The 22,352-nt window shown below is 54.0% G+C and overlaps 1 protein-coding gene across 2 annotated transcripts in view; it reads left to right on the top strand.

Moving 5' to 3' along the window:
• Positions 1-16,132, top strand: part of LOC119967877 (NACHT, LRR and PYD domains-containing protein 3-like) — a 35,236-nt gene extending 19,104 nt beyond the window's left edge. For both annotated transcript variants that reach the window (XM_038800960.1, XM_038800959.1), the window contains exons 4-8: positions 636-722; positions 7,230-7,400; positions 9,226-9,396; positions 13,393-13,560; positions 15,441-16,132. In XM_038800960.1, coding sequence (XP_038656888.1) covers positions 636-722; positions 7,230-7,400; positions 9,226-9,396; positions 13,393-13,560; positions 15,441-15,522 — 679 coding nt within the window. In that variant the 3' untranslated portion in view covers positions 15,523-16,132. The remainder of the gene's footprint in view (positions 1-635; positions 723-7,229; positions 7,401-9,225; positions 9,397-13,392; positions 13,561-15,440) is intronic.
• The last annotated feature ends 6,220 nt before the right edge of the window (positions 16,133-22,352 follow it).

The following is a 22,352-nucleotide window of genomic DNA, read 5'->3' on the forward strand; positions in this document are numbered from 1 at the left end:
TCTGTACAAGGTACTGGGGAGGCCACATCTGGAGCAGAGTGAGCAGTTTGGGGGCCCTTATTTAAGGACAGAGAAGGTTCACGAGGATGATCCCCGATGTGGAGGGATTGTCTCATCAGCAAAGATTAAACGGGTTGGGACTCTACTCACTGGAACTCAGAAGAATGAGAGGCGATCTCATTGAATCATTTATAATTCTTAAAGGGTTTGACAGGGTAAATGCTGAGAGGATGTTTCTCCTCAGGAGAGTCGAGAACCAGAGGGCAGAGTCTCAGAGTGTGAGGGAGCCAATTTAAGACTGAGGTGAGGAGGAGTTTCTTCGCTCGCAGGGTTGGGAGTCTGTGGAGATCCTTGTCACAGAGAGCTGTGGGGAAGAGTCCTTGTGGATATTTAAGGCTGAGATAGATTCTTGTTCAGTAAAGGAGTCAAGGGTTAGGGAGGAAGGGGCAGGAAGGTGGACGTGAGGAATTCCGGATCAGCCATGATCTAAGTGAATGGCAGAGCAGGATCGAGGAGCCGGATAGCCGCCTCCTCTTCCTGTTTCTGCGAATTATATCCCCCCCTCCTTCTCACACACACACACACAATGCTGATGCCGTCAATGTGTTTGTCACTCTGCCTGTCTCTCATTTCAGATTGGATAGAAATAGACTGGGAAATCCAGGAGTTACACTACTGTCGGAGTTTGTGAGGAGCCCAGGCTGTGAGCTACAGAGACTGCAGTAAGGATCAGATTGGGTGGTTGTGCCGATAATAGCGGAGTATCTAACACCAGGGAGCCTCCTCCTCCTCCATCAACCCGGGAGGATGTTGGCGACCGCGGACGTCCCATTGGATTGGTCCAAGGTGATGCGCGGCTCTGGAGTGGCCCACTGTTACGGCAGCGGTACGGCTGACGGGGAAACCCTCCCGCCTTTGCCGCCTGCCTTCGGTGGGGGGGGGCGGGGGCCTGTAGGGATTCGCAAGCTGACAACCTGTTTGGCCACGTTCGGGGTATAACCTCCCGTGGCCATCAGGTCCTGAGATGGGACGTGGACCAGGAGCTTCCAGCTCACTGTTACGATGCTGGACTAGACTCCCAACAGTGGCTAGGATTCCGGGCAGAAGCCCCAACATTTAATTTTAATAGTGTAACAATGTGAGGAAAGGCTATCTCGCTCCAGGAGTGATTTTGTAACCAGTTAAACAGTGCTTAACAATAATGTCACGACACCCTGGGCGACTGCGCGGTCAATTCCAGCCCCCCCCAGGGATCCCAAGGCAAGTGAATTAACCAATAATTCTTATTAAAATACCCAAAGTCTTTGGGGAAGTAAGAGGAATAAGCAGGAAGGATGCTTACGATCAAATGATACACTTTAACTCCTCAACTGCTATCTTTGTATCTCCAATCAAGCAAAACCCTTCTCTGGCAATAACCCACTTTTAACCAGAGGTAGCAAGCAGGATTATTGGGCGTACATTGGATAGAGAGACCTGACACCACGTCAGAACAATGGAGAATCTCTCGCTCCTCCCATTGACTGCATCACCTCCATCCCACTAACTGAGTTATGACCATCGTACTGTGGGTAAACATGGTCTAATTATTTACACCCCAGGGAACATTCTTTATATAAACAAAATTCCATTAGCCCTATTTCAGGTTGGAATTATGATCTTACTTTTAAGGCAGGTATTAATTGCACATTTTTTTTAAATACTAGTGCAGCAGTCACATATATACACTGACCTGGGCTTTTAACCATTACTGCACCAGATACTGATAATCTGAATATTATCTGAAATGCCTATTAATTGCACCTTTACAGGTGACAGCACGGTAGCACAAGTGGATAGCATTGTGGCTTCACAGCGCCAGGGTCCCGGGTTTGATTCCCCGCTGGGTCACTGTCTGTGCAGAGTCTGCACGTCCTCCCCGTGTGTGCGTGGGTTCCCTCGGGGTGCTCCGGTTTCCTCCCACAGTCCAAAGATGTGCAGGTTAGGTGGATTGGCCACGATAAATTGCCCTTAGTGACCAAAAAGGTTAGGAGGGGTTATTGGGTTACGGGGGTCGGGTGGAAGTCAGGGCTTAAGTGGGTCGGTGCAGACTCGATGGGCCGAATGGCCTCCTTCTGCACTGTATGTTCTATGTTCTAAATGGCAGCATTTGTAATATCAGCACTTTTATCTCTTCAAAACATTGTGCGTTATCAGTAAAATAACATCAGATTCTCTTTATGCGACCTCTCCCAAGGCGGTAAGCACCCCAGGGCGTTTCGCCAAAGGAGGTAATGGGACAGGGGGCGCAGTGGGAATGTTACTGGACGCGTAAACCTGAGGCCCCACCGAATGCTGTGGAGAACACGGGTTCAATCCCCACCACGGCAGATGGTGGAATTTAAATTCAATTTAAATGTCTGGACTATAAAGGTAGTCCTGTTGCGAAACCCTGGGCGGCAGTCAAATGTGGGGCAACACGGGTGGCAAAGGGAGTCAAGAAGGCAGACGGCATGCTTGCCTTCATTGGCCGGGGCATTGAGTATAAGAATTGGCAAGTCATGTTGCAGCTTAGTTAGGCCACACTTGGAGTATAGTGTTCAATTCTGGTCGCCACACTACCAGAAGGATGTGGAGGCTTTAGAGAGGGTGCAGAAGAGATTTACCAGGATGTTGCCTGGTATGGAGGGCATTAGCTATGAGGAGAGGTTGAATAAACTCGGTTTGTTCTCACTGGAACGACGGAGGTTGAGGGGCGACTTGATAGAGGTCTACAGAATTATGAGGGGCATAGACAGAGTGGATAGTTAGAGACTTTTTCCCCAGGGTGGAGGGGTCAATTACTAGGGGGCATAGGTTTAAGGTGGGAGGGGCAAGGTTTAGAGGAGATGTACGAGGCAAGTGTTTTACACAGAGGGTAGCGGGTGCCTGGAACTCGCTGCCGGAGGACGTGGTGGAAGCAGGGACGATAGTGACATTTAAGGGGCATCTTGACAAATACATGAATTGGATGGGAATAGAGGGATACGGACCCTGGAAGTGTAGAAGATTTTAGTTTAGACGGGCAGCATGGTCGGCACAGGCTTGGAGGGCCGAAGGGCCTGTTCCTGTGCTGTACTTTTCTTTGTTCTTTGTTCTAATTCCAGCCCCTAAGGCCCCGGAGTCGCAACACAATTGGATTAACCAATTTTTCTGATCGAAAATACCCAAAGTCTTTGGCGCTTGGCTCGCCAATAATTACAGTCACCAGATCTGTCAGTTTGAACTATTTATTTACAACTCGAGCAAATATGAAGTATGCAGTGCATACAGCTGCTTAACGTCAAGTTAATATCTACCCACACACACACACACACACAAGACAGACAAACACAGAGGGTTGGAAAGGGGTAAAAAAAAAGGAATAATGGCAAATGATCCTTGCTCCAGGTGACATGTCCTTCAGTGCACTTTCTTCACAATACGAGTGTGGTTGACAGTCTCTGATCCACAGCCTGTAAGGATCTCCCTTGCAGTTAGCAATATCTTACAGCTTTTCCAGGCATCTGGCTTCACGTCAGACTCTCCTTTTAGTCCGTAGTTTATTTCCAGCCCTCTTTCTTTCTTGAGGCACTTTTATCTCCTATCAGACCTCGCCCTCCAGCATGGGTTTTTAACCTCGAGCTTTCGCAGTTCGAAGGGAATGGCAGCCAGATCTGAGTGAGAGAATCCTCACGATGGCTTTGTGGAGAGAGAGTTTCGCTGGATCTTGTAGCAGTGAAGTGGTTGGAACCCTCCACCCAGGCTGCAGAATCCAAAGCGACACTAAAATGGAACCTTGTGGCAGTCCAGAGGGACAGTAGCCAATCGCCGCATGTTACCGAGCAGAGCTCGGCTCTTTGCGCCAATTCAATGGGGCTGCCAGCCACATCAATCAGACCGAGTCATCTCTGGGGCCAGCCAATCAACAATCATCAGTCCAAACCAGCACAGCTTTCTGGAAACTGCCTGTCTGAATTAAAGGCTTAAAGTCACAGGTCCATTAAACAGCCATGGGTCAAAAAATGTATCAGCAGAATAAAAGAAAGGGGGAAGAAACAGGGAGAGGCCCCTTTCATTCTCAAACATGATGAGCATGGAACTATCATCAGTTGTGGTAAAAACCCCATCACTGCCCCTGTTGGGAGGTAAATCTGCTGTCCTTACCCCGGTGCGGCCTATATGTCATTCGCAGGCCCCACACAGCAATGTGGTTGACTTTTAACTTGCCGCTCTCAAATGGCCGAGCGAGACCCCCGGTTCGAAGGTACAATTAGGGATGGTCAACAAATGCTGGGCCCAGCCAGAGATGCTCGCATCTCGGGGGGGGGGGGGGGGGGGGGGGGGGGGGGGGGGGAAGGAAAATAAGCGGTCAAAATCTTGGCCAAGGGAGTTGAGGCAACGTGCGGCCTTTTAAAGGAGGTGAGAGGTGGCGAGGTTAGGGAGGAAGGTTTCTGTGCCCAGGCAGCCTAAGACACGACTGCCACTGGCGTTGGGAATTGAGTGACCGGAGGCGGGCGGGTGGGCCGGTCGGGAGGAGGTCGCTGCGGTTCGGGGCGGCGGGGTTTGAAGACGAGCCTCTAAGTTTAAAGTCGGCAGGCTGCTGAGGGGGTTAGGAGTGACGGTGTAGGTCGGTGGGCCCCGGGTGGGGTGACGGGGATCCGCTGTGAACTGGGAGGGGCTGCTGCAGAACTTTGTGTTTGTAGAGGGTGGGATGTGGGGGGGGGGGGGGGGGGGGGGGGGAAGGAAAATAAGCGGTCAAAATCTTGGCCAAGGGAGTTGAGGCAACGTGCGGCCTTTTAAAGGAGGTGAGAGGTGGCGAGGTTTAGGGAGGAAGGTTTCTGTGCCCAGGCAGCCTAAGACACGACTGCCACTGGCGTTGGGAATTGAGTGACCGGAGGCGGGCGGGTGGGCCGGTCGGGAGGAGGTCGCTGCGGTTCGGGGCGGCGGGGTTTGAAGACGAGCCTCTAAGTTTAAAGTCGGCAGGCTGCTGAGGGGGTTAGGAGTGACGGTGTAGGTCGGTGGGCCCCGGGTGGGGTGACGGGGGATCCGCTGTGAACTGGGAGGGGCTGCTGCAGAACTTTGTGTTTGTAGAGGGTGGGATGTGGGGGGGGGGGGGGGTGAGGCAGCAGTGCGGTGGAATGGAGGTAATGGAAGCTGGAGGGAAGGATTCAGCAGTAGGTGCAGCTGGCAAGGGCTTGAATATTACAGAGGTGAGGACGTAGTGAGGACATAGAGCCATGGAATTCCCACAGTGCAGAAGGCAGGCGATTCAGCCCATCGAGCCTGCACTGACCCTCTGACAGAACACCGGCCCAGCCCCGCTCCCCCGCCCTGTCCCCGTAACCCCACCTAACCTGCACATCTTGTCCTGAAATCGCACGCTCGCCTCAGGGTGTGACACCAAGGCTGGGAGCAGACTGACTAGATCTCAGTCTGTTGCCATGGAGAGGAATGGAGGAGGTAGCTAGAGAATGGAGTTCGGAGCGGAGCCTGAAAGCAGTGTTTTCAGCCATGCCCATAGTTAACTGGAGGAAATTCCTGCTTACCCGGCACTGGATGTCGGACGGACAATTTAGCAACGGTGGAGGAGGTGGGGGGTGAGGTATCACTGGGGGTCTTCAGCATTCAGGTGAAAACCAACACCGTGATTTTGGATGGCGTCTCTGAGGGGCAGCCTGTAGGTGAGAAACAGGAGCGATCCTGGGGAAATACCAGAGGTAACGGTGCGGGAACTGGAAGAGAAGCCATTGCAAGTGCGGCCCTGGCTCCAGTCAGGTATATTGAAGCAGACCGAGGCAGTACCACCCAGATGGACGTCAGTGGAGAGGCCTCGGAGGCCGATGGGGTGGAAGGCTGCAGACAGGTGGGGAAGGGCGAGGAGGGAAAGTTTCCCTTTGTCACAGTCACATCGAACATCACTGAGACCTCAATCATGAAAATCGCTTCTTGTCACAAATTAAGTGACTGTGAAAAGTCTCTCTAGTCGCCACAGTCCGCCGCCTGTTCGGGGAGGCCGGTACGGGAATTGAACCCCCGCCGCCGACCTTGGTCTGCTTTACAAGCCAGCTGTTTAGCCCACTGTGCTAAATAAGGACTCTCAGAACGGTGACGGGTAGAAACCGCCACGGACAAGGATTTGAGAGAGGAAAAACATAAGAACTCGGAGCAGGAGTCGGCCATCTGGCCCCTCGAGCCTGCTCCGCCATTCAATGAGATCATGGCTGATCTTTTATGGACTCAGCTCCACTTTCCGGCCCGAACACCATAACCCTTAATCCCTTATTCTTCAAAAAACTATCTATCTTTACCTTAAAAACATGTAATGAAGGAGCCTCAACTGCTTCACTGGGCAAGGAATTCCATAGATTCACAACCCTTTGGGTGAAGAAGTTCCTCCTAAACTCAGTCCTAAATCTACTTCCCCTTATTTTGAGGCTATGCCCCCTAGTTCTGCTGTCACCCGCCAGTGGAAACAACCTGCCCGCATCGATCCTATCTATTCCCTTCATAATTTTAAATGTTTCTATAAGATCCCCCCTCATCCTTCTAAATTCCAACGAGTACAGTCCCAGTCTACTCAACCTCTCCTCATAATCCAACCCCTTCAGCTCTGGGATTAACCTAGTGAATCTCCTCTGCACACCCTCCAGCGCCAGTACGTCTTTTCTCAAGTAAGGAGACCAAAACTGAACTCAATATTCCAGGTGTGGCCGCACTAACACCTTATACAATTGCAGCATAACCTCCCTAGTCTTAAACTCCATCCCTCTAGCAATGAAGGACAAAATTCCATTTGCCTTCTTAATCACCTGTTGCATTTGTAAACCAACCTTCTGTGACTCATGCACTAGCACACCCAAGTCTCTCTGAACAGCGGCATGCTTTAATATTTTATCGTTTAAATAATAATCCCGCTTGCTGAAAGGGAGGTTGGTGATGGGGCAGTTGCTTTGAAAGGGCGAAGGGGTGTCAAGGGTGTGTTTTGTTCCCAGGGGGGGTTGGGTGACGGCTGATTTTGAATGAGGGACACACCATCTGGAGAGAGACGGGGAGAGAGGAGGAGAGGAATAACCCCAGCTGACGTGGCAGCCAGGAGGGGATGGGTGTTGATGGAGACCGCAGCTCCCCATCGGCGATGGGGTGTGTAATCTCGGGAGGCAGACACTGAAGAGGTTCCCTGATTCCTGTGTTTTCTTCCCCCCCTCTCTCTCTCCTCTCCCCATCGGCAGGTTGGCCGATAACGGATTCTCGGGCTGCAGTGTTGCAAACCTCGCCACCTCTCTCTGCACTAACCGCTCGCTGGTCGCCCTGGACCTGGGGAGGAATAAACTGGGGGATTCGGGGGTGAGATCTCTGTGCGAGGCCCTGAAGAACCCGGACTGTGTAATGCAGCAAGTCAAGTTAGTACCCGATTAGCAGCTCTGTTTATCATCCCCCCCCCATTCTCCACACCACGTCCTGGGTTGGGGGGAGATCACGTGTGCGTCTCAGAGTTTAACAGCGCGGACAAGAGGCAGTCACAGAATAATACTGATGTGGAGATGCCGGCGTTGGACTGGGGTGAGCACAGTAAGAAGTCTTACAACACCAGGTTAAAGTCCAACAGGTTTGTTTCAAACACGAGCTTTCGGAGCACGGCTCCTTCTTCACACCCTTGACACCTGAAGAAGGAGCCGTGCTCCGAAAGCTCGTGTTTGAAACAAACCTGTTGGACTTTAACCTGGTGTTGTAAGACTTCTTACAGAATAATACAGCACAGAAAGAGGCCCTTCAGCCCATCCTGTCTAGGCCGGCCATCCAGCCCCCATCTATTCTCATCCCATTTCCCAGCACATGCCCCCGTAGCTATGTGCGCTGTGGGGTTTCAAGTCGAAATGCTGCTTAAATGTTGCGAGGGTTCCCGCCTCCACCACCCTTTCAGGACTTGAGGTCCAGATTCCCAACACCCTCTGGGTGAAAAGGTTTATCCTCAAATCCCCTCGAAATCTCCTGCCCCTGACCGTAAATCTATTCCTCCTGGTTATTGACCCTCTCCACTAAAGGGGAACAGTGTGTTCCTCTCCACCCTATCTGTGTCCTTCATCATTTTGTCCCCCTCAATCAGGTTCCCCCCCCCCCCCAGCTCCGAGGAGAACTAGCCCAGTCTAACCAGCCTCTCTTCACAGCTGAAACGCTCCGACCCAGGCAACACCCTGGAGAATCCCCTCTCCACCCTTTCTGGTACAGTCACATCCTTCCTATAGTGCGGCGACCAGAACTGCACCCAGTACTCGAGCTGTGGCCTAACCAGTGTTTTATACCGTTCCACCGTACCCTCCCTGCTCTCGTATTCAATACCCCGGATAATAAAGGCAACTGTTGCACGTGCCTCCTTAACCATGTCATCTATCTGTCCTGCTGCCTTCGGAGTTCTTTGGACATGAAGGCCAAGATTCCTCTGATTACACACACTGTCTCAGTTCTCCCCCCCCCGGACCCCTCCCCCTGAACCCAGACACTCAAGATCGTGCCTGGCATCTCATCCAGCTCCCACTACCCCAGACGCACTTGGTGGTTCCCCCGCCACAGGCAGGCACATGCGAACGGGTAGGGGCGTGCCTGCGCAGGCAGGGACACACACGAGCGCGCAGGCAGGCACATGCAAACAGGTAGGGGCAGGCATGCGAGCAGGCAGGGACACACACGAGCGCGCGCAGGCAGGTACATGCAAACGGGTAGGTGCGTGCCTGCGCAGGCAGACACACACACGAGCGCGCGCAGGCACACACAGACACATGCCCGTAGGCAGACACACACACGAGCGCGCGCAGGCAGGCACATGCGAACGGGTAGGGGCAGACATGCGCAGGCAGGGACACACACGAGCGCGCGCAGGCAGGCACATGCGAACGGGTAGGGGCAGGCATGCGCAGGCAGACACACACACGAGCGCGCGCAGGCAGACACATGCGAACGGGTAGGGGCAGGCATGCGCAGGCAGACACACACACGAGCGCGCGCAGGCAGACACATGCGAACGGGTAGGGGCAGGCATGCGCAGGCAGACACACACACGAGCGCGCGCAGGCAGACACATGCGAACGGGTAGGGGCAGGCATGCGCAGGCAGGGACACACACGAGCGCGCGCAGGCACACACAGACACGTGCCCGTAGGCAGACACACACGCGCACGTGTGCGCAGGCTGGCACACCCATCTTGACATTCTGGCTTGCTGTTTTTCCAGGCTGTATGACGTTGGCCTCACACATTGCTGTGCCCAGGCCCTTGCTGACGTTCTGCGTACGACCCGGTCACTGAGGGAGCTGAACCTGAGTAATAACAAACTGGGCGATTCGGGGATGAAGCTCCTGTCTGAGGCCCTGAGAAACACGGACTGCACAATACGCCATCTGCGGTAAGGACCACACGGTGTTGGCGATGTCTTAACGCTGTGTTTTGTCTGTAGTATTATCAATGCTGTGTGAAATTGGCAAAGCTTTGCACCCACAGCATCATCAGGAACGGGCTGGAGTGGACCACTCGACCAGTCCAGTCTGCCCTGCCATTCATTCTCCTATTCAACCTTGAGAGGTTGAATAAACTCGGTTTGTTCTCACTGGAACGACGGAGGTTGAGGGGCGACCTGATAGCGGTCTACAAAATTATGACAGAGTGGATAGTCAGAGACTTTTTCCCCAGGGTAGAGGGGTCAATTACTAGGGGGCATAGGTTTAATGTGCGAGGGGCAAGGTTTAGAGGAGATGTACGAGGCAAGTTTTTTACACCGAGGGTAGTGGGTGCCTGGAACTCGCTGCCGGAGGAGGTGGTGGAAGCAGGGACGATAGTGACATTTAAGGGGCATCTTGACAAATACATGAATAGGATGGGAATAGAGGGGTACGGACCCCGGGAGTGGAGAAGATTTTAGTTTAGACGGGCAGCTTGGTCGGCGCGTGCTTGGAGGGCCGAAGGGCCTGTTCCTGTGCTGTACTTTCCTTTGTTCGTTATCATCGTGGTCTATAATCCCGATTTTTCTGTCCAATCTCCATGTCCCTCGATTCCCTGAGGGACAAAACATCCGCCTTTCCCAACCTTAAATACATTTAACACTGGGGCGACTTGGGGGAGGGGGTGGTAATTAATTCCAAAGATTGACAACCTCCTTGAGTGAAGTAAGTTCTCCTCATTTCTGTCCAAAATGGCTGACCCCTTAACCTGACACCGTACCCCGCCGCTCCTTGCAGCAAGAAACAACCTCTCCTCGTCCAGCCTCTCAGTCCGTTTCGGAATTCTGTATCTTTCAGTCAGATCGCCTCTCAATTCTTCTAACCTCCTGCGAGTATTGACCTGATTTACTCAACCCCTCGTGGCAGGACACCGCCCCCCCACCCCGCCCACCCTCATCCCAGGGACCGATCTCGTGAGTCTTCCCTCTACCCGTCTCCGATACGAGTACATCCCTCCTGGGATATGGAGACCCAAACTGCTCGCGGTATCCCAGATGCGGCCTCACCAAAACCCTGTCCAACGTGCAGCAAGGCGCCTTAACTCCTCTCCTCCCCCCCCCTGCACTAAAAACCAACGTGCCAATTGCCTTCCTCACCGCTGGCTGTACCTGCGTGATAACATTGAAACGGAATGAAAATCGCTTATTGTCACGAGTAGGCATCAATGAAGTTACTGTGAAAAGCCCCTAGTCGCCACATTCCGGCGCCTGTCCGGGGGGGCTGGTACGGGAATCGAACCGTGCTGCTGGCCTGCCTTGGTCTGCTTTAAAAGCCAGCGATTTAGCTGAGTGAGCTGAACCAGTCCCTCACTCAACAGGGTTACGAATCTTTCAAATTCTCCATCCCAGAAACATCCATTTCTTAAAGGTACTCTCACATGACACTTTTGAGGAAGAGAGTTCCAGAAACTCGGCACCCTCTGAGGGAAAAGAATTCTCCTCACCTCCATCTGAAATGGGCCACCCCCTTATTTTTAAACAGCGACCCCCCCCCCCCCCCCTCCCCCGCCTCATTCTAGATTCTCCCACACGAGGGAACGTCCTCTCCACCTCCCTCCCGTCAATAATCCCCTCAGGGTATTAAAGGTTTCGATCGAGTTGCCTCTGAACTCTAGCGGATACAAACCTGACCTCTCCGACCTTTCCTCGTCAGACAACCCGCCCATTCCTGGTGTTAGTGTGGGAAACCTTCTCCAAACTGGATCTGGCACATTTACATCTTTCCTTAAACAAGATACTGTTCACAATGCTCCAGGCGTGGTCTCACTAATGTGCTGGACAACTTCAGCATAAACTCCCGACTTTTACAATCCATTCCTCTCACAGTAAACTAGAGCCATTGGATGAGCTTCCCTAATTCCTTGCTGTTCCTACATACTCACCGTTTGTGATTCATGCACTAGGACACCCAGATCCCTCTGTACCTCCGAGCTCTGCAACCTCTCACCATTCAGATCCTCAGCTTCTTTATTCTTCCTGCCAACGTGACAACAGGTTTCACTCTGTCCAAGGTAAATGTATATCCTACTGAAGGTAAAGTGACCAAAAAACACACACTTGACTCCCAAGTGCGACCTCGCCCTGGCCCTGTATACCTGTAGCAACACTTCACTCTGGCCCCCTTTGGAACCAGAGTTACTGAATCCTTGACGGATCCGATTGTTCTCCGTGCTGCAGGGTTAACTTTCTGCCGCTCGTGTGCACAAGGACATGCATTCACGGCGACACGGTGGTGACTGACGTCACTGGACTAAGAATCGACAAGCCCCACTAATGTCCTGGGTGGGGGTGGGGGTGGAGGGGGCAGGTTCAACTCCCACCAAGGCATCAATAAATCGGGAAGACAAGAGCTCGTCTCGCTGTCGGTCACCATGACGATCGTCATCGGGTTTTCGTTCAAAAAAAAACAAAAAACTCATCTGGTTCATTAATGCCCCTGTGGGAGGGAAATCTGTCCTCCTTACCCCCTGATCTGGCCGGAATCCGGACCCCAACACAGCGATGTGGTTGACTCCTCAATGCCCCACTCCGTTCAAGGGCAGTTAGGGATGGGCAACAAATGCTGGGGCCCACACGGCGGCACCCGCACCTCGTGAAGGAATGGAGAAGAATTCTCTCAACACGACCACCTCCCTGGTCTCCCGTCAATGCCGGCAGTAACGGGAACTCCCACTTCACACGGGGTTACTGATGGACGAGCGCTACCACCTTGCCTCTGAGCCGGAGCACTCTGGGTTTAAGCTCCTGTGAGTGGGTTTACACTCCTGTGACCTTTGACTGCCCAACCCGGTTTCTCTTCCTCCATCTTGGAAGGGCTTGCTATCTCAATGATCTTTTTTGATTCGGTTTTAGGATGTGGGCGTGGCTGGTTAGGCCAGCATTTATTACCCATCCCTGGTTGCCATTCAGAAGGTGGGGGTGAGCTGCTGCCTTGAACCGCTGCAGTCCCTGAGGTGTAGGTACACCCACTGTGCTGTTAGGGAGGGAGTTCCAGGATGTTGCCCCCAGCGACAGTGAAGGAACGGCCGATATATTTCCCAGTCAGGGTGGTGAGGGGCTTGGAGGGGAACCTCCAGGTGGTGGGGTCCCAGGTATCTGCTGCTCTTGTCCTTCTAGATGGTAGAGGCCGTGGGGTTGGAAGGTGCTGCTTAAGGAGCTTTGGTGAGTTCCAGCAGTGTATCACGTAGATGGGACACACGGCTGTCACTGTGCGTCAGTGGGGGAGAGCGTGAATGTTTAAGGGGGTTTATGGGGTGCTGATCAAGCGGCTGCTTTGTCTTGGGTGGCCCATAGTATCCTGAGAGTGCAGAAGGAGGCCATTCATCCCATTGAGTCTACACCCCCCCCCCCCGCCCAGTCCCTGTAACCTCTTAACGCAACCTAACCTGCCACCTCTTTGGACACCAAGGGGCAATTTATCGTGGACAATCAAATTAACCTGCACACCTTTGGACTGGGAGGAAACCCACGCAGACACGGGGGAGCACGTGCAGACTCCGCACAGACAGTGACCCAAGCCGGGAAACGAACCTGGGACCCTGACGCTGTGAGGCAGCAGTGCTAAGCACTGTGCCACCGAGCGTCTTGAGCGTTGTTGGAGCTGCGCTCATCCAGGCAAGTGGAGAGTATTCCATCACACTCCTGACCTGTGCCTTGTAGATGGTGGACAGGCTTTGGGGGGTCAGGAGGTGAGTTATTCGCCGCAGGATTCCTTTAGCCTTTGACCTGCTCTGGTCGGTGGGGGGGGGGTGGGGGGGAGCATTGTGCGCTCAGAAAAGGGAAGTAGAATGAATTGGATAGTTGGGTAGAATCTTTCAAAGGTGCGATGGGCCGAATGGGGCGTTGAGCTGTGCAATTCTATAAGCGTGCATTGCATCACTTTTATCTCTCACTCCTCGTCGCCAGGCTGGACGATAACGGCCTGACAGATTCCTGTAGCGAGGATCTGTCCGGCGCGCTGGCTGTGAACCGCACGCTGACCATCTTGTCCCTTCGGCTGAACGGCTTCACGGACAATTCCTACGGAGCGTTCTTCAACCTCATCCGGAACTGCGAGAGCCTGGGGATGATCGGGTGAGTGGCAGTCTTTCACGTGGCTGCAGTATCGGGCAGTCAAACTCGCGGTAAAGGTTAAATCTTCTTTGCTTCAGAGAAGCGTCGAGTGTTGGCTTCAGACACCAACGCAGAGCAATACACAAGCTCCTCCTGGCTAAAGATGGAACCGTGCGCGAGCCCGTGCGCCACCCGTGCACGCGCACTTTTGTTTTATTGCATCCGTACCACCTCATCAACTCACAAGAGGTTTATTTGAAACACTCTATAATACTGCTCCGTCAAATTTTAATCTTCCTTAAGGAGAACAACAAACATAAACACGTGCAATTAATCCGTCAGTCTTTCCGGAGCTTGGCAGCTATATTTTTCGTGGATAATAGAAACAGGAGGAGGCCATTCAGCCCTTCGAGCCTGATCCGCCATTCGTGATAATCGTGGCTGATCATCAGGTTCAATACCCTTATCACGCCTCCCCCCACCACCATATCCCTTGACCCCCTTACTGGGACTGTCACATGAGGAGAGATGGACTAGGTTGGGATTGTTCTCGCTGGAGTTCAGAAGATTGAGGACGGGATTTCCAAGAGACTTATAAAATTCTACCAGGCCTGACAGCACTCCCTCAGTACTGACCCTCTGACAGTACAGCGCTCCCTCAGTACTGACCCTCTGACAGTGCAGCACTCCCTCAGTACTGACCCCCTGACAGTGCGGCACTCCCTCAGTACTGACCCTCTGACAGTGCAGCACTCCCTCAGTACTGACCCTCTGACAGTGCAGCACTCCCTCAGTACTGACCCTCTGACAGTACAGCGCTCCCTCAGTACTGACCCTCTGACAGTGCAGCACTCCCTCAGTACTGACCCACTGACAGTGCGGCTCTCCCTCAGTACTGACCCTCTGACAGTGCAGCACTCCCTCAGTACTGACCCTCTGACACTGCAGCATTCCCTCAGTACTGACCCTCTGACAGTGCAGCACTCCCTCAGTACTGACCCACTGACAGTGCGGCTCTCCCTCAGTACTGACCCTCTGACACTGCAGCATTCCCTCAGTACTGACACTCAGTGCGGCACTCCCTCAGTACTGACCCTCTGACAATGCAGCACTCCCTCAGTACTGACCTTCTGACAGTGCGGCACTCCCTCAGTACTGACCCTCTGACAGTGCAGCACTCCCTCAGTACTGACCCTCTGACAGTGCAACACTCCCTCAGTACTGACCCTCTGACAGTGCAGCGCTCCCTCAGTACTGACCCTCTGACAGTGCGGCACTCCCTCAGTACTGACCTTCTGACAGTGCAGCACTCCCTCAGTACTGACCCTCTGACAGTGCAACACTCCCTCAGTACTGACCCTCTGACAGTGCAGCGCTCCCTCAGTACTGACCCTCTGACAGTGCGGCACTCCCTCAGTACTGACCCTCTGACAGTGCGGCACTCCCTCAGTACTGACCCTCTGACAGTGCAGCACTCCCTCAGTACTGACCCTCTGAGAGTGCAGCATTCCCAAGTACTGACCCTCTGACAGTGCAGCACTCCCTCAGTACTGACCCTCTGACAGTGCAGCACTCCCTCAGTACTGACCCTCTGACAGTGCAGCGCTCCCTCAGTACTGACCCTCTGACAGTGCGGCACTCCCTCAGTACTGACCCTCTGACAGGGCAGCACTCCCTCAGTACTGACCCTCTGACAGTGCAGCGCTCCCTCAGTACTGACCCTCTGACAGTGCAGCACTCCCTCAGTACTGACCCTCTGACAGAGCAGCACTCCCACAGTACTGACCCTCTGACAGTGCAGCACTCCCTCGGGCTGTTATTTTTGAGGTGGGATTGCTAATTGTGGTTTCCATCCCCCACGTGTATTCTCGCTCATACCGTGTTTTTTTCACCTGTTTCAGACTGCGGGACAATCGGTTCTCTGACATGACCAAGATACTCCTGCGATCCCTGCAGAATGCCAGACTGGATGTAGTTGCGTGACTTAGTTCTGATGAATACTGCATCCCGTATCCGAGGCACAGGAATCGTGAGCGGAAAGCGTTGACAGTAACGGAGATTTGAGGGTCGCAGGATGTTTTGATGGGGTCTTTCGGGGCACAGACCATTCGTTCCATCCTTCCCCTGCCAGCCCTTTGGAAAAGGTGTCCCCTTCAGTTCTCCAACGCTGCCCACTCCCCCCCCCCGTAAACCTGCCAACCTGCCCTCTTTGCATTTTGCACGTTGGTATTCTATTGACTTCTCCTCCGGTGTGTGGGCACACGAGTGTGGAAACATCTTCACATTTGGCTCCGAAGGAGACAGTCCCTCCTTGTATTCCCTGTAGCATTCCTTTTCAATACCTCCCGTTTAATTTCCCGACGACCCCCTCTACTCCCGGGGCGAACAATCTCCCCTATTTCGGTTTCTCCTGATGAAATGGGATAGGAGGGGGGGGGCGTAGCGGTACCCTCGTTAGGACTAGTCAACGGAATCCCAAGGTAATCCTCTGGGCTCGCAGGTTCAAATCCTGCCGCTGCCGGGTGAAATTTGAATTCAATAAAGATTGAACCATGAAACCATTGTCAATTCTTGTCGAAACCCATCTGGTTGACTTTGAAGGAAATCTGCCGTCCTTACCTGGCCTACATGTGTATCCGGACCCACGGCCGTGATCAATTGCCCCTCAGTGTCCAAAGATATGCAGGTTTATGTGGGGTTCCTGGGATAGGACAGGGGAGAGGTCCGACGTAAAGTGCTCTTTCAGGGGGTCGCTGCAGACTCGAAGGGCTGAAGGGCCTCCTTCTATATTAGAGACCTCTAAGAACCCGTGGTCTTTGGGCTCACATATTCGCCTGGATAGGGCGAGCAGGTATAAATGGGTCACTTTCTCATTGGCAAGGTGGAACAGGTGATGTACCACAGGGTCCGCGACTGTTTACAATCCATTATCAGTGGCAGTGGTGGGTCACAGAATCCTGACAGTGCAGAAGGAGACCATTCGGCCCATCGAGCCTGCACTGATCCACTCCGCCCTCTCCCCGGAACCTAACCTGCACATCTTTGGACTTGTGGGAGGAAACCGGAGCACCCGGAGGGACCCCAGGGAGAACGTGCAGGATCCGCGCAGGCAGGCCAGAATTGAACCCGGGTCCCTGGCACTGTGAGGCAGCAGTGCTAAACACTGTGCCACCGTGCTATTGTCATTGGACTGGTAATCCCAAGGTAATGCTCTGAGAATTTAGAGGGGTTCAAATCCGCCAGGGGCAGCTGGCGGAATTTGAATCCAATAAAAATACAATCTGGAATTAACAGTCCAAGGATGAGCAGGAAAGTGTTGCCGATTGTCATTCAAAACCCATCTGGTTCACGAATGTCCTTCAGGGCAGGGAATCCTCCGTCCTCGCCTGCTCTGGCCTACATGTGACTCCAGACCCACAGCGATGTGGTTGACTCTAAAATCCCCTCAGGATTGGATTGGATTGGATTTGTTTATTGTCACGTGTACCGCGGGACAGTGAAAAGTATTTTTCTGCCAGCAGATCATTCAGTACATGGGAAGAAAAGGGAATAAAAGAAAATACATAATAGGGCAACCCAAGATGTACAATGTAACTACATAAACACCGGCATCGGATGAAGCATACAGGGTGTAGTGTTAATGAGGTCAGTCAATAAGAGGGTCATTTAGGAGTCTGGTGACAGTGGGGAAGAAGCTGCTTTTGAGTCTGTTCGTCCGTGTTCTCAGACTTCTGTATCTCCTGCCCGATGGAAGAAGTTGGAAAAGTGAGTAAGCCGGGTGGGAGGGGTCCTTGATTATGCTGCCCGCTTTCCCCCGGCAGCGGGAGGTGTAGATGGAGTCAATGGATGGGAGGCAGGTTTGTGTGATGGACTGGGCTGTATTCACGACTCTCTGAAGTTCCTTGCGGTCCTGGGCCGAGCAGTTGCCATACCAGGCTGTGATGCAGCCCGATAGGATGCTTTCTATGGTGCATCTGTAAAAGTTGGTAAGGGTTAATGTGGACATGCCGAATTTCCTTAGTTTCCTGAGGAAGTATCGGCGCTGTTGTGCTTTCTTGGTGTATGCTTCATCCGATGCCGGTGTTTATGTAGTTACATTGTATATCCTGTGTTGCCCTATTATGTATTTTCTTTTATTCCCTTTTCTCTCCATGTACTGAATGATCTGCTGAGCTGCTTGCAGAAAAATACTTTTCACTGTACCTCGGTACACGTGACAATAAACCAGTCCAATCCAATCCAACATTCGCGTTTAGGAAAAACATCTCTGCACCAAAACTGCGGATCACTCGTGCAGTGAAAGCAGTTCCAGGACTGGAGTTCAATTAGCTGTTTTTAAGCGGGCGAAAGGTTGCTGCAGGTTGAGGGTGCACAGGGAGAATGTGAGCAACACTCAGCAGGCCAGGCCGGTATCTGTGGAGAGAGGAACGGAGAGATGGCCATTGTCCTGAAACGTTCGCCCTCTGCTTCTCTCTCCACAGATGCTGACCTGATCTGCTGAGTATTTCCGCCGTTACCTGCTTTCATTTCGGGTCTCTGGGGTCTGGTTCAAAGGGACACGCAGCCAAGTTGGGCAAGTAGAGTTAAGACTCCGATCAGCCATGATCTCCGACTGAGCAGGCTGGAGAAGGGGCTGAATGGGGCCTCCACCTGTTCCTGTGTAACAGGCTGGAGAGGGGGCTGAATAGGGCCTTCTCCTGTTCCTGTGTAACAGGCTGGAGAAGGGGCTGAATGGGGCCTCCTCCTGTTCCTGTGTAACAGGCTGGAGAAGGGGCTGAATGGGGCCTCCTGTTCCTGTGTAACAGGCTGGAGAAGGGGCTGAATGGGGCCTCCTGTTCCTGTGTAACAGGCTGGAGAAGGGGCTGAATGGGGCCTCCTCCTGTTCCTGTGTAACAGGCTGGAGAAGGGGCTGAATGGGGCCTCCTCCTGTTCCTGTGTAACAGGCTGGAGAAGGGGCTGAATTGGGGCCTCCTCCTGTTCCTGTGTAACAGGCTGGAGAAGGGGCTGAATGGGGCCTCCTGTTCCTGTGTAACAGGCTGGAGAAGGGGCTGAATGGGGCCTCCTGTTCCTGTGTAACAGGCTGGAGAAGGGGCTGAATTGGGGCCTCCTCCTGTTCCTGTGTAACAGGCTGGAGAAGGGGCTGAATGGGGCCTCCTGTCCCTGTGTAACAGGCTGGAGAAGGGGCTGAATTGGGGCCTCCTCCTGTTCCTGTGTAACAGGCTGGAGAAGGGGCTGAATGGGGCCCCCTGTTCCTGTGTAACAGGCTGGAGAAGGGGCTGAATTGGGGCCGCCTCCTGTTCCTGTGTAACAGGCTGGAGAAGGGGCTGAATGAGGCCTCCTGTTCCTGTGTAACAGGCTGGAGAAGGGGCTGAATTGCGGCCTCCTCCTGTTCCTGTGTAATAGGCTGGAGAAGGGGCTGAACGGCCTCCTGTTCCTGTGTAACAGGCTGGTGAAGGGGCTGAATGGGGCCCCCTCCTGTTCCTGTGTAACAGGCTGGAGAAGGGGCTGAATGGGGCCTCCTGTTCCTGTGTAACAGGCTGGAGAAGGGGCTGAATGGGGCCTCCTGTTCCTGTGTAACAGGCTGGAGAAGGGGCTGAATTGCGGCCTCCTCCTGTTCCTGTGTAATAGGCTGGAGAAGGGGCTGAACGGCCTCCTGTTCCTGTGTAACAGGCTTGTGAAGGGGCTGAATGGGGCCCCCTCCTGTTCCTGTGTAACAGGCTGAAGAAGGGGCTGAATGGGGCCTCCTCTTGTTCCTGTGTAATAGGCTGGAGAAGGGGCTGAATGGGGTCTCCTGTTCCAGTGTAACAGGCTGGAGAAGGGGCTGAATGGGGCCTCCTGTTCCTGTGTAACAGGCTGGAGGGGCTGAATGGGGCCTCCTGTTCCTGTGTAACAGGCTGGAGAATGGGCTGAATGGGCCCCCCTCCTGTTCCTGTGTAACAGGCTGGAGAAGCTGAATGGGGCCTCCTGTTCCTGTGTAACAGGCTGGAGACGGGGCTGAATGGGGCCTCCTCCTGTTCCTGTGTAACAGGCTGGAGAAGGGGCTGAATGGGGCCTCCTGTTCCTGTGTAACAGGCTGGAGAAGGGGCCTCCTCCTGTTGCTGTGTAACAGGCTGGAGAAGGGGCTGAATGGGGCCTCCTCCTGTTCCTGTGTAACAGGCTGGAGAAGGGGCTGAATGGGGTCTCCTGTTCCTGTGTAACAGACTGGAGAAGGGGCTGAATGGGGCCTCTTGTTCCTGTGTAACAGGCTGGAGAAGGGGCTGAATGGGGCCACCTGTTCCTGTGTAACAGGCTGGAGAAGGGGCTGAATGGGGCCTCCTCCTGTTCCTGTGTAACAGGCTGGAGAAGGGGCTGAATGGGGCCTCCTCCTGTTGCTGTGTAACAGGCTGGAGAAGGGGCTGAATGGGGCATCCTTTCCCTTTGTAACAGGCTGGAGAAGGGGCTGAATTGGGGCCTCCTCCTGTTCCTGTGTAACAGGCTGGAGAAGGGGCTGAATTGGGCCCCCTGTTCCTGTGTAACAGGCTGGAGAAGGGGCTGAATTGGGGCCGCCTCCTGTTCCTGTGTAACAGGCTGGAGAAGGGGCTGAATGGGGCCTCCTGTTCCTGTGTAACAGGCTGGAGAAGGGGCTGAATGGGGCCTCCTGTTCCTGTGTAACAGGCTGGAGAAGGGGCTGAATTGCGGCCTCCTCCTGTTCCTGTGTAATAGGCTGGAGAAGGGGCTGAACGGCCTCCTGTTCCTGTGTAACAGGCTGGTGAAGGGGCTGAATGGGGCCCCCTCCTGTTCCTGTATAACAGGCTGGAGAAGGGGCTGAATGGGGCCTCCTGTTCCTGTGTAACAGGCTGGAGAAGGGGCTGAATGGGGCCTCCTGTTCCTGTGTAACAGGCTGGAGAAGGGGCTGAATTGCGTCCTCCTCCTGTTCCTGTGTAATAGGCTGGAGAAGGGGCTGAACAGCCTCCTGTTCCTGTGTAACAGGCTTGTGAAGGGGCTGAATGGGGCCCCCTCCTGTTCCTGTGTAACAGTCTGGAGAAGGGGCTGAATGGGGCCTCCTCTTGTTCCTGTGTAATAGGCTGGAGAAGGGGCTGAATGGGGTCTCCTGTTCCAGTGTAACAGGCTGGAGAAGGGGCTGAATGGGGCCTCCTGTTCCTGTGTAACAGGCTGGAGGGGCTGAATGGGGCCTCCTGTTCCTGTGTAACAGGCTGGAGAATGGGCTGAATGGGCCCCCCTCCTGTTCCTGTGTAACAGGCTGGAGAAGCTGAATGGGGCCTCCTGTTCCTGTGTAACAGGCTGGAGACGGGGCTGAATGGGGCCTCCTCCTGTTCCTGTGTAACAGGCTGGAGAAGGGGCTGAATGGGGCCTCCTGTTCCTGTGTAACAGGCTGGAGAAGGGGCTGAATGGGGCCTCCTGTTCCTGTGTAACAGGCTGGAGAAGGGGCTGAATGGGGCCACCTGTTCCTGTGTAACAGGCTGGAGAAGGGGCTGAATGGGGCCTCCTCCTGTTCCTGTGTAACAGGCTGGAGAAGCGGCTGAATGGGGCCTCCTCCTGTTGCTGTGTAACAGGCTGGAGAAGGGGATGAATGGGGCCTCCTGTTGCTGTGTAACAGGCTGGAGAAGGGGCTGAATGGGGCCTCCTGCTGCTGTGTAACAGGCTGGAGAAGGGGCTGAATGGGGCCTCCTGTTCCTGTGTAACAGGCTGGTGAAGGGGCTGAATGGGGCCCCCTCCTGTTCCTGTGTAACAGGCTGGAGAAGGGGCTGAATGGGGCCTCCTGTTCCTGTGTAACAGGCTGGAGAAGGGGCTGAATGGGGCCTCCTGTTCCTGTGTAACAGGCTGGAGAAGGGGCTGAATTGCGGCCTCCTCCTGTTCCTGTGTAATAGGCTGGAGAAGGGGCTGAACGGCCTCCTGTTCCTGTGTAACAGGCTTGTGAAGGGGCTGAATGGGGCCCCCTCCTGTTCCTGTGTAACAGGCTGGAGAAGGGGCTGAATGGGGCCTCCTCTTGTTCCTGTGTAATAGGCTGGAGAAGGGGCTGAATGGGGCCTCCTGTTCCTGTGTAACAGGCTGGAGAAGGGGCTGAATGGGGCCTCCTGTTCCTGTGTAACAGGCTGGAGAAGGGGCTGAATGGGGCCACCTGTTCCTGTGTAACAGGCTGGAGAAGGGGCTGAATGGGGCCTCCTCCTGTTCCTGTGTAACAGGCTGGAGAAGCGGCTGAATGGGGCCTCCTCCTGTTGCTGTGTAACAGGCTGGAGAAGGGGATGAATGGGGCCTCCTGTTGCTGTGTAACAGGCTGGAGAAGGGGCTGAATGGGGCCTCCTCCTGTTGCTGTGTAACAGGCTGGAGAAGGGGCTGAATGGGGCCTCCTGTTGCTGTGTAACAGGCTGGAGAAGGGGCTGAATGGGGCCTCCTGTTCCTGTGTAACAGGCTGGTGAAGGGGCTGAATGGGGCCCCCTCCTGTTCCTGTGTAACAGGCTGGAGAAGGGGCTGAATGGGGCCTCCTGTTCCTGTGTAACAGGCTGGAGAAGGGACTGAATGGGGCCTCCTGTTCCTGTGTAACAGGCTGGAGAAGGGGCTGGATTGCGGCCTCCTCCTGTTCCTGTGTAATAGGCTGGAGAAGGGGCTGAACGGCCTCCTGTTCCTGTGTAACAGGCTTGTGAAGGGGCTGAATGGGGCCCCCTCCTGTTCCTGTGTAACAGGCTGGAGAAGGGGCTGAATGGGGCCTCCTCTTGTTCCTGTGTAATAGGCTGGAGAAGGGGCTGAATGGGGTCTCCTGTTCCAGTGTAACAGGCTGGAGAAGGGGCTGAATGGGGCCTCCTGTTCCTGTGTAA

This window comes from Scyliorhinus canicula, chromosome 6 (genome assembly GCF_902713615.1).
Source record: "Scyliorhinus canicula chromosome 6, sScyCan1.1, whole genome shotgun sequence".
In the NCBI taxonomy this organism is placed as follows: Eukaryota; Metazoa; Chordata; class Chondrichthyes; order Carcharhiniformes; family Scyliorhinidae; genus Scyliorhinus; species Scyliorhinus canicula.